Here is an 11,922-nt window from a genome sequence, read left to right on the forward strand (position 1 = left end):
AAGGGGGGCAGGAGCTGGCAGAGGCACTGTGGGCCATCTCATCAGCTGTATCCTGCAGAAATTCCCATGTAGCCTTCAATTCCAAGTGAGGAGGATGAGGAAGAATTGTCTCATATTAGTCTGGGCATTTAATGCCGTCTGGCATGAGCAAAGTATTGTGTAGGAGTTAAAACAGCATTCTCTGGTGTGAAGGGCAGCTGCATTATTTTTATATTAATTTCTGAGGTAACTTATGCAACACAATGTTTGCTCTGGGCAGACAGTGCTAGACTGTATTTGTCAGTATACTGAATCACTCTACTTGGTACTGCATTACCTCAGAAATTACAGTAAGTTCTTACCCAGGAAAATATTTCAGTAAAATTAACTGCTATTCTTTATTAAAATATAAATTATTTATCAATATATGACTCTCTGATATTCAGAATCCAAGTAAAAATTGGAAGTTGGCATGGAAACATACTAGTTAGCAATACAGTATTATTTTTTGGGCTTATTGAGATAGACAGACCACAATCCATTATGTTTCCAGAAATGTAGTTACCAGTATTTCAATATACATGGCATGAAGCTTAAATTATTGTGAATGGAGTTATTAATATCATTATGCTTGAAGTGACACAGTAATTGGAATTGAAAATTAAATTGAAGTATTCTGTATTGGGGAGGAAGGAGGTTCATGGCCAGAGGAGTTTCACAATTTGAGTATTAGTCACATCTTCATTACTGATCCCTTCTCACAGAAACCTGCAGCTTTGTCTTCTACACAGCAGCATATATCACACAAGCAAAGGGGTTTTTGGGTTTTTTTGGGTTTTTTTTCTTTGAGGCATGGTATAACCTGCTGCTAGATTTATTCTTATTCAGGTAAACAAATTTAATAAAGTTTTGGCTGGTGTTTGTTTCTGCAACCCCTGTGTATCCAAATGACTGCACTGAGCCAGTTACTATCATAGTGTGAGATTAGCCAAAGCTTTAGTCAGGCTGTACCGGTATTTTTGCCATTAAGATTTTGCCTGAGGAAAGGGAGTGTTCCAGTCTTTTCCATTCCATTTTTGAACTCCTTTTGCTCTTTTCCTGACTGAAAAAGAAAAAAAAAAAAACAACAAAACCCATTTCTGGTTTGAAACTAAGTATCAAAAGGAGGCAAAAAATATTTCCATATTCCAGAAAATGTCTCACCTGGATTTTTTTCAAGGCTGTGTGTGTTTACCTGTCCTGTTCACAGGACTCTGGGAGTGATGGCAGAGGCATTTAAAAAGCTTTAAATGTCCAGCAGCAGTGGTGAGCCTGCTCTGTGTGTGGTGCAGGTCAGATTCCTGCCTTACCCAACACACCTACAGAAGGTGGGGAGGAAACATTTTTGTCCTTACCTTTAGTTTTTCTTGCACACTTTTTCAGAGAGCTGTTGCAACCAGCTCCTTTTAACCAGGATAACAATATAACCTTTACACTCCCTTTTTATATTTCACTTTGTCATGCAAAGTTAGGCATTCTCCTGCAATTGAAGTATTTGGGTGGTCACTGATTTTGGAGAGAAAGCGTGCTTGTTGCAAGAGCAGGGACTCCATCAGAACCTCCTCCTCTTCCTGTGCTTTCTGAATAACACACCAAAATGTGTGAACAGTACTCCTAAATCTTCTTTTTTCTAGAACAAGAATTCCTGATTTTTTTACAGCAGAATTCCTGCGGTTTTTTTTCAGTTGTGAAAATACAATTATTTATTTTAATCAGATCACACTAGAAGGCAAAGGGTACTATACTTTTGGAGATCCCAATTACTTTTGCACAAAGGAATTTCTGAGACAGAAGGAGTTTTCTTTTTCAATGTAGCAGAAATCTGCCATTCATCTGTTTGACCTCTTTCACTGTTTCTGAAACCTGCACTAACAACATTGTCTTCTGTTCTGAAAGGTGTATGCGGTGTATGGTCTCCAAATCTTGTCTCTGATTTACAGGTTACAATGAATACATTTTTCATAGAAATCAATGTTGTTCCACAGAGGGACTAACTGGGTTAAAAAGTCAATAAATAAGGGAGGAGGCATGTTAACATGATTTAGGTTATTACTATATCTAAGCTGGAGTAATGTGTAAAATGAAAAATAAAATGCCAATTTTGTTCTAGGTTCAGAGTCCTTCTTGGATGCAGCCTCAACCATATATAATGCAGCACCCAGTAAGTTTTTATGCTTCTCCATTGCTGTGTTTATCTATTATATAAACACTTTACATACTTTAAACCACAGGAAGTATGTCAGTTCCCGCCCAATTACTTCCATGGATCAAAATGTAAAAACAACACAAAGACAGTAACCTGAACTGGGGCCTCATTTTATTAGGAAAAAAGTAAGCTACCTTCAGAGTATCAATGTGATGAGGACCATTAGAGAAAACTTCCAAGACGAAACTTTGTGGTGTTGGGGTTTTTTTGTTTTTGTTTTATTTTACTTTACTTGAAATGGAAAACATTTTGCAAATGCCAAATGCTTTACATACTGTCTACCTTTCAGGAGCTGAAATTGGAGACCCAGTGTTTTAGAATAGCTCCACAATAGTTCAGACTGGATAATTTGTGAAAGACAGATGGATGTGGTGATATGAATGACATTGTGGGCACTCACTTGAGCAAACCTGCGTAGCTTGTTCTGGCTTCAGCACTCCTGAGCAATGCTGGTCTCCCTACACTTGTGGCTGTGGCATCTGTACCAGACTGTCAGGCATCCTGGGCTCTGCTCTCCCGTGACATTTCACTTCTTGTCTGTGTCATTTGCCAATTAAGTACCATTACATCTGAGACCTACTGGCTTTCTTGAGATGAGCATTACTAATAATAACAGGCACTTGAGTACATGTGCTCCCACAGTTAACAAACAGGTCTGTTTCCAGATGCAGAATGGATATGGTCTTGACTTTAATTAACCTCTCCAGGCAGATTATAGAATGTAAATCTTCTTGGCAGAACATTTTCTTCTTGGGCATGCAGAGAAGGTGATGTTGAACCAGAACACCTTCTCACACACTTAATTGTTGTTGTATTTGTGGTTTTTGATGTTAAATACACATACACAGAGTAGGTTTTAACTTCCTTCTCTAGCAACACAGATTTTCATAAAACAACATCCTGCAGATAATGCTGTAAAAGACAAGAGTTGATATAATGGGGTATTAGTTTAGGTGTATTAGTTTCACAGGTAAACAAGATGAGATTTCACAGTTGCAAATAAAGACCTAGATTCTAGACTGAAGTTCAGTTTTGGCCTGTGCAAAGACAGGTGCTGTCTTGCTCATTTGCTTTGCAGAGAAGCCTGCAGTCTACAGACAGGAAATTCTTTCAGTGTTTGATGTGCCTGTGACTCATTTCATCTACACTGATCACATGGTTGTTTTTCCAAGTATATTCTATACTTCTTTTTTTTTCTTTTTTTTTTTTTCATTTTAAGGATTAGTTATTGATTCAAAATACTTGCTTTCAGTACACTGCAATTATTTCTGTTCATTTTGAGCCTCCGTTAATTTTATTCAACACCTTCTGCAAGCATAAGTCATACAAAATACTTGGAAATGTGTTTTTGTGGAACATGATTGGTAAAATGAAATTTCTTGATAATTTTCCATTTCAGCTACTTCTGAAAACCTGTGTGCTGTCCATATTTAACAATCTAAAGTGTTTAGAAGTTTAGAGTATAATTTTTATGAACCTAACAAAATGGTACAGAAGCAATAGAAATGTCATCAAGAGCAGCTGGTATTTAGACAAAGAATCAGCCTTGCTAAATCACCCTTCTGAGATGTGTGTGCTAATGAAAGCAGCCACTAAGTAGGGCAGCTGCCTCGTGTGTGAACATTGTGTGTGATGGGTAGGAACACAAACGTTCCTCCTCCAAAGCCACCATTCCTAAAGATGAGATAAAAGTTCCTTCGGAAGCATGAAATTCCAAAGCTTAAGCTGAGTGAATCTGTACCAGGTAACATGTGCACATTTTTGCTTTCAAGTCAGCATCTGGTTAAACTCATATTTCAGAAAGCATTTTCAGCAGGTCTCTCAAGTGTATTGCATGTCAGTTGAATGTCCAACAGGAAGTCAAAGCAGGTCTTCCACCTTGAGGATCTGCAGATGCTCGAGTGAAATATTCAGAATGCCCCAGACTTGCTTTTCGAGTCAGTGCCTGGGATTAAGGAGAGTTCTTGTGGTACATCCCCTGAGAAGGAGACTCCATACTTAGACTCTCAAATCAAAAATCAAATCTGAGTGCTGCAACCATTTCTTTGTTTCTCTGTTTTAACAGGGTGCTGTTCTGACTCCCTCCATGGACCACACCATGTCACTACAGCCTGCATCAATGATAAGCCCTCTGACGCAGCAGATGAGTCATCTTTCATTAGGCAGTACTGGAACAGTATGTAGCAACTTCATACAAAATAGAACTTACCCAAGTAGAAAATACTGCATGTAGATCACAGTATCCCTGTGCAGCTTGCATGTGGGAAAATAAGTCATTTTATGTCCAGTAAATTATTAGGATCTGTCTCCATTTTAAAATTATATTCATCAGCTTTTATTCAGTCTATTAACTGATCAGAAATTGGAAATGAGTAAATAAAAATAGACCAAAACAAATGAAAGGCATCCTGGAGGTAACTTCAGAGTTGCATTCAAAATATTAAAAATAGTTAGTTTTACTCTTTATATTCCTTTTTGCAATTATAAATCTCTTGAGTATGGAACAGAAGTTAAATCAGAAGAGATTCAGACTTGCCTCTAAACTGCAAGACCTTTCTTTTCAGACCAGATGGGGTTAAAAAAATAAAATATTATGCCTGGGGTTAACAGAGAAGGAAAAGCCCTTTACATAGTCTTTGAAGTCCAAGTTTGTATTTTCCCAAGATAGATAAATGACTTTTCTGGAAAGCCTATTGATTTCAGACACAAAAGTCTTTCTCTCCTGTATATTGCTTTAGGGAAACAGTCAATATCTCTTAAGCAATACCATGACAGGTATTTTGAATACTTTTATATTGGGCTTTCACTCAATGTAATGGTCTCTGTCTTTCTAGTACATGCCAGCCACAACAGCTATGCAAGGAGCCTACATCCCCCAGTACACACATGTCCAGACAGCAGCAGTTCCTGTTGAGGTCAGTATATTTTAGAAAAGACCAGAGATAAGAAATACTAATACTTTTTTTTTTCCTAGGAAAATTAGTGCTCAAAGGCAAGTATTGTAATTGTGAATTACTGTGAATGCCACATGTATTAAAACTATAAAATGTCATTATTCTCAACTAATATATTACAATAAAGAGTTACCTGTACTTATGGCAGTACATGCTCAGAGCAATCTGCTCCATGAGCATAGCTCAGGCAAACCCTGTGTTTTGCCAAACATAACTCCAATAGTAGCAAGCCAGGGAATGGATTATAGTTTTGATCTTTAACTTAGTTTACCTGTGTACAAAATTATCTGCCAGCAGACCTTGATTGTAGATTTTTGCAAAGAATCCTGATTTGACCCTGGCATCTCAGGAGATTGTGCATGTTTGTCTAATAAATCTCTCCATCAAACAGGAATTTATTACTTTTGTTGGAGAGCATAACATAAGTAAGCTAAATAATTCCTCTCCTACTTTGGCTTACCTTACAGCCTTTCCTAGGTCAGTACTGCTTTGATAAAGGAGCTAGACAAGGCATGCTGCAGCTCATGTATTCAGAATGAGTGCCAGACAGTCTCTTCCAGAGCCTGTAAAAAAAAAAAAACCATTTCATTTCAAAGTCTGTTTATCCAGAAACTCCAGAATTTGTTTGATTCATTTTGGTGCATCTGCCCATATGAATCAGAGAAATTCTTTTGGTAATTACCTGATTGCTCTGTCTGCCAGAGCACTCTCAGCTGAATTAATTGCCTGGTTTCTGGGGAGCCTGGTGCAAAGTCCCATCTACAATTCTTTGTGTTGCCTAGTGCCAACCCCATCACAGTACTCATAGTGTTTGTGTGGTAAGTAGATCTCATTCTTCTCCCTCCCCTTCAAAAGGAGAGGGACAGAATGCTCTTTTACATCTGCAGATAGAAAATATTCTAGCAGTTATTTGCTCTCTCTGTTTCTATATTGTCAAAAGTTTGAGGTTTTTTTTTTTCATTATCATCAAAGTATCTGAGGAAGTACAAAGTTTGAATGATCATTTAATTCCTCTGTTTGCTGAAATATTCATCGAGGTAAAGTTAACACCTCAGATTTGGAATACCTCATTTGAGAAATGTGATGAAGATTGTAGATTTGAAGACTGTTAATTGCATGAGTCAAGTGGAAATATAGATTGCAAGTAATGCTGCTTGATTTTGTGTCTCATGGCTTGCCTTCCTTTTCATTTGCAGGAAGCCAGTGGCCAGCAGCAGGTTACAGTAGAGACATCCAGTGACCATTCTCCATATACGTATCAGCAAAATAAGTAACTGTGAGGTAGGGGCTCATCCTGTCTCATGAAAGATGTGAATTCAAAGATGCTTTATTTCATAACTTACAGTACTCTGTATTGAACTTTTTTTAATGTCATATAAATAATACTGATGATGCCATCTGGGGACAGTGAAGCTGATTTGAACTTGGCCAGAGTCAAAAGCCAGGGAAGGAAACCTGGGATCCAGAAATGAATTAATGAATTCTGAATAATATTGTTTTAATAATTTCTCTATACCATAACATGTTGGATTTAATTTGTTCATTTTAGCAGCGTGCTGTATACAGAACAACAATGAATTAATGCAAAAATACAAGAATCAAAATGCTAAAGGGAATTGTACTGATAGACATATCATGCCTAATTTTGTGGTACATGTAAGATTAGAAGCAGCTTGGTGGCTGACTTACAGACCACAGGCAGGGAGGCAGTCTGCTAGAAATCCTTGCTGACCTTTTCTCCTGAAGACTTCCCTGCTCATCCTTTTTTCTAGAAAAAAAAACAGTTTGGCCCAGATTTTTGTCAATTTGTTTTTAATCCATGTCCTCATTTGGCTTTAATTCCAGGGTTTTACTTTTGTACTCCAGGTTTCCTCTGGTTCTGCTTGCATGGCCTTTTTTACTAGCAAATCATTAGCTTTACCTGAACTTACTTCATACAAAACTGTTTTGCTTTCTGTACATTTCCGTCCTAAAAACATTACTTGCACTAACTGTTCCCTTTTCCATGATCCATGTTTTAAAGTTCTGGAATTTAGTTCTTCCTTAACTCATCTTTTGGTTTTTGGTTTTTTTTTTTTTTTTTGAGTGCTTTGTAAGCCAGGCAACTTGGCTACATAATTTTTTACATCACATTTTCTAAGACCTCACACTGAAAAATTCCATTCATCTGCAATAATGTGCTGGAGGCCATGTTAGAAGGGTTTTTCTACAGCCCTTGTGGCATTTATTTGATACTGAAAAATCAAAATCAGTTATGTGCTACCATTGTGTGATATCTCTCTAAAATGTATTGATCCAACAAAACACACATTTTGGCATTAGCTTTGATCCTGCAGGTCGGCTGAGCTGTTTGACAGCAGTGCTCTCATCCCCATTATTGGCATAACAGCTTCTTGTATGGAAAGATAGAAACAAACCAATGGGGAAACTTGGCACGCTCAGCAGACGGCAGAGCCTGCGTGGTGCAGCGTGTGACCTGTGTTATTCCTGTAGTCGGGCCAAATGCTGGCATCTAGAGGAAGCCCACATCCTTGATTTGCTTCCAGGGCAGGCAGAAAGCAAAGCCACAGGCTCTTCTCGTTATCCATCTCCTGGTGTTAAAATCATGACTCCTGCACGTTTCCCATGCCAAGGCTGGTGCCTGGTGTTAACCGCTTTTCAAGGAATTATTTGTTTTGCCTTAAGTCTTCCCCGTGGGCATGTAAAACCTCCTTACCAGCAGAGATCTGTGGGAGCCAGCGAAGTGGAATCCTGCATGTCACATCCCCCTGCTGCCTCTCTCTCCCAGCCTGTCAGTGTCTTTCCCCATAGACTGAGGCCAGGCAGGAGGAACAGCCTTAAGTCTCCTGAAAGGATGAGTTGTTGTTGCCATCTGAGACATGTTTTGTATTGATGACTCTGTGTAGATATCCAAGCTCTGTGAGCAATTCTGTGTGTTGGCTGTAAGTCAGTTCTCCACTTATTTTATTCTGCAGAGAGGCACTGTTACCTGTATTTCTGTGCAATGGGAGCAAGTGAAATCTGTGTCAGCAGAGGCTGTAGCAGTGGGCATGTGGGGGGAAGGTTAATATTACCCAGCTGATTTCAGCCTCAGAGCATGGCATTTGGTATTTCTGTCCCTGGAACATGCTGGCACTTGTCTTGTTTCAGACAGGTGAAGGGGAGGGAATTGACAGTTATTTTGTGCCCTAAATACAGGGAACACTGCAGTCTCTTGATTGTTGTGGCTTTGTCACTGTTGTCAAGCTGAAACTTCTTTCTAAACGCACATGCAGCACTTTTGGGAATGTCCTGTTGAAAGTCAGTACCCATATTCCCATAATTCGAGGGGTAAATTACAACTAGCATATTTGCATGAGGGGATGCAGTCATTCAGAAATACAGTGTTTTTCCTATGGCAGCTACATTTAATAACTTTATAGCTTCTTCTCAAAAAGTTGTTCCTATGTGAAAAATAGTCAAAGGGACTTGGAAAAAAACCCCAAACCTGTTTTATATGCACCTACAAATGTACAAGCCTTAAAATACCAATCTTTGCCTTGCTTTGAAAAATTAAAAAATTGTCTAAACTTTTTTGTCTTTAGCTGGGTATTTTTTTTAAACCCATGTGGCAACATAAACCAGTACATTAAGAAGTCTGCCTTCAAATTTGATGAGCCCTGACTTGCTGTTCAGTATTACCATCAGGGAGGCACAGTAGCTGTGCCTGTCTTAGCTGTCATACATATCCTCAATGAAGCTGCACCAAAAAAAAGTTATTATTCCTTTTCCAGAGCCTTGGAGATGACACAGGAGTAGCACACACAACCACTTTTGGTGGATTAAAAGGAACAACAACAACAAAACAACAAAGAAGGGAAGAGCTTTGAGTGCAGCCTCGTGGTTCCCCCGTGGGAGCTCTGTGTGCTGAGCACTTGTTAGGGAGAGAGGGGGAAATGCAGCACAGGCTCTGTCCTGGCGCAGAGCCTTGTCCTGGCAAGGGCCAAGCACCTGCAGTGCTGCCTGTGGTACTGCCCAGGTTTATACTCAGATTCATTGAGTCTTCTCACAGCTGTCTGAAATAGGAAATCAGCTCATTTTGTAGACAGCTACATTAGAAAAAAGGTGTGTGATTGTAACTCTGCTCTAGCTCTGACCTTTCTGTGTTACAGATGTCCAGTGTTGACCTGGCCTGGAGAAGGGTGCAAAGGCTGAAACAATCATGGATTTTACTGATCAATTGTGCTTTAGGAATTATTGACAGTTTTGCACAGGTTCTTGAAAATGTTATTTATAATGAAATCAACTAAAACTATTTTTGCTATAAGTTCTATAAGGTGCATAAGAAAAACCTTAAATTCATCTAGTAGCTGTTCCCATGAACAGGTTTATTTTAGTAAAAAAAAAAGTTTTTATCAAGTGTTATGACGCAAAAAAAAAAAACCTTCAAATTTCTGGGTATGCACAGATGACCACGAAGACTTATTCACGTGCATGACAGAATTTGTGTTTTGGTTTATTTTTATTTTGTTTGTTTCTTTTTATCTTTTTTTTTTTTGTATGAAATGGATTTTCTGAAGTTTAAAATAGTAAAACATCTAAGATGATGTTCTGTGCTTGCAGTGTGTGAGTGTTGCTTTAGTGCAGTGTTGCAGTTATAGTGTCTGGTCTCTTAGCTTTCTGTTTTTCTTTTAATGTAGTGTGAAGTGTCTTATCCTTTTCTATAAATTCCAATTTGCCTTAAATCTTTCAATGCTGTAGCTGTTTCAGTAAGTAGTCCAAACTAATGGTGTAGAATGCTTTGACCAAATGAGCTGGTCTATTATGCCTTGTAAAACAGCAGCATAGGGCTTTTAAAGGTAGTCAATAAAAATTGCTGAAAATTTGGCTTTTTTAATGTGTAGTAAGTGTTTTTAATGATTTTTTCACATAATATGTAAGGTAGTGAAATGCAAGAGGGGAAAAAATGTTTTGTGTGAAACACATTTTCTGACTGGGGAAATTTTAATAGTATAAATTGTTTGTAAGGCCATATGCCAATAGTTCCCTCTGGTAGTTTGAATGATTTAGGAACTCTGCTGTATGATGCAATGTAAAATCTTTTTTTGCCTTTTTTCAGAAACTAACTTGATGTTCTAGTTTTAGCATAGGTAGAGTAGGGAGTTTGGGGTGGAGATATCACCGAATGTTTTTGTCCTTCCTTTTTACTAATGATAGTGCTTTAGGATGAGGATTGTGCTGAGAGGTAGCAAACAGAAAAGTTGCTATTACAGCAAAATGGCAAAAGCTAAAGGACTCGTTTTCAAACATATGCTGAGATTTAAGTAGAAACATAATTGATTGGGTACTAGCTCTCTATAGTAGGTAAATAAAAATAAAAAGACTTGGCACTTTTAAAAGGTAACTTTACCAAAGAACAAAGAGCCAGTAACCAATAATTCTGATTTGTCTCAGCATTGCGTCTTCTGTACTCTTTATTTTTGCCGGACCAGTTTGCGGTTAAGAGAATGTGCCTTTTTTGTACATTTGCATTTAGGTTTTATAATTTTAATTGATGTATGGACACAAAAGCATGAAGGAAGACTTGGATCCAAGCAGTGCCACACTTTACATCATCACTACAAGTGTTAAGTGTAAAGAAAACCAATTTTGAAACTATGAAATTCCTGATTCATAAATACACAGTTATTTGTACTTCACATATTAGATAATTCACTGCTACTAAAGCTTTTTATTACAATTGCATATGTTTTAAATTGAATGATAAATTAAGTTGTCTTCCAAAACTGTGTACTTCTCTGGTCAGCTGTATATGATCAGTTATCTACCTCAAAGTTTATTTCCTTTTGTATTGGGACAGGTTGCTGGCCCTCCCTGTTTCCACAGACCAAATCATCCTAGCTCGGGAGCTAGGGCTAAGCAGTTGTTTCTTTCAAGTATTTTTTAGTTTTTAAATTTTGTGTGAGTATTGGAGTATAGATGTCGGTGACATTTCATAGTTTCAAAAGTAAATTGCTGCTCTGAGAAGTGTAGATTCTAGTGAAATGCATAGTCATAAGAGATGTGTTTTTGTTTTTTCTTTTTTTAAAAAGTTGTGGTATTATTGGTTCTATGCTCCCTGGAATATTACTGCTTTGTAAAAGTCCAGACTTCCTGCAGCACCTTGCCTGTATTTGGTAACTTTCCAAACCTGGATCTCTCACTACTTGCTATTTTTGCATTAATTAAAAACTGCAGTATGATAGCTGTGTTAGAGGGAGGGAAGAGTTGCTGCCAGAAATGTCTGAACTAAGTGCCATACTCATTGTCTGGGTAAGATTTGGGAAATTTAACCTCTGTACATAAAGAAATAATCAGTTACTTAAACATCACATAGTAGACAGCCATTAAATTATAAAAAATTAATTTATGAAGAAAGACCTTTTGTACAGATTGAAAAAAAAAAAAAGATTTTCATAGAGATATCTATATGATCAAGAGAGTTAATTTTTTATTTTTGTTTTACTAGTGCCACAAACTTGCCAGTGGTAACTTATTTGTCCGGTTCAAGATAACTCTGTAGTTTTGTTTCCTAGGACTTGTTGTTAAACGCCAAAAGACATTTTTGAACTGTAAATTTGATTAGATTGTTAGCTTTTTCTGTTTTATTTCTTTGAAAACTTTTGAATAAAAAAGATCCAAAAAAACGAAAATGCATCGTCTTTTTCCTTCAGACCTTCCTTTATTGGGGCAAAACCCAAATAGGTTATGGTAAAACATCTGTGT

The 11,922-nt window shown here is 37.6% G+C and overlaps 1 protein-coding gene and 1 long non-coding RNA gene across 4 annotated transcripts in view; one reads left to right on the forward strand and one right to left on the reverse strand.

The window, feature by feature from the left end:
• Positions 1 to 11,628, forward strand: part of RBMS1 (RNA binding motif single stranded interacting protein 1) — a 143,101-nt gene extending 131,473 nt beyond the window's left edge. For all 3 annotated transcript variants that reach the window (XM_074548609.1, XM_074548608.1, XM_005485241.4), the window contains exons 10-14: positions 2,129 to 2,179; positions 4,290 to 4,400; positions 5,059 to 5,139; positions 6,375 to 6,459; positions 9,330 to 11,628. In XM_074548609.1, the coding sequence (XP_074404710.1) occupies positions 2,129 to 2,179; positions 4,290 to 4,400; positions 5,059 to 5,139; positions 6,375 to 6,452 (321 nt within the window). In that variant the 3' untranslated portion in view covers positions 6,453 to 6,459; positions 9,330 to 11,628. The remainder of the gene's footprint in view (positions 1 to 2,128; positions 2,180 to 4,289; positions 4,401 to 5,058; positions 5,140 to 6,374; positions 6,460 to 9,329) is intronic.
• LOC141730475 (uncharacterized) lies at positions 1,430 to 5,960 on the reverse strand. The gene is made up of 3 exons (XR_012581994.1): positions 5,861 to 5,960; positions 5,639 to 5,741; positions 1,430 to 3,136 (listed from the first exon to the last, which is right to left on the reverse strand). It is a non-coding gene; the product is annotated as an uncharacterized LOC141730475 (long non-coding RNA).
• Positions 11,629 to 11,922: the final 294 nt, after the last annotated feature.

Source organism: Zonotrichia albicollis, chromosome 10 (assembly GCF_047830755.1).
Source record: "Zonotrichia albicollis isolate bZonAlb1 chromosome 10, bZonAlb1.hap1, whole genome shotgun sequence".
Classification (NCBI taxonomy): Eukaryota; Metazoa; Chordata; class Aves; order Passeriformes; family Passerellidae; genus Zonotrichia; species Zonotrichia albicollis.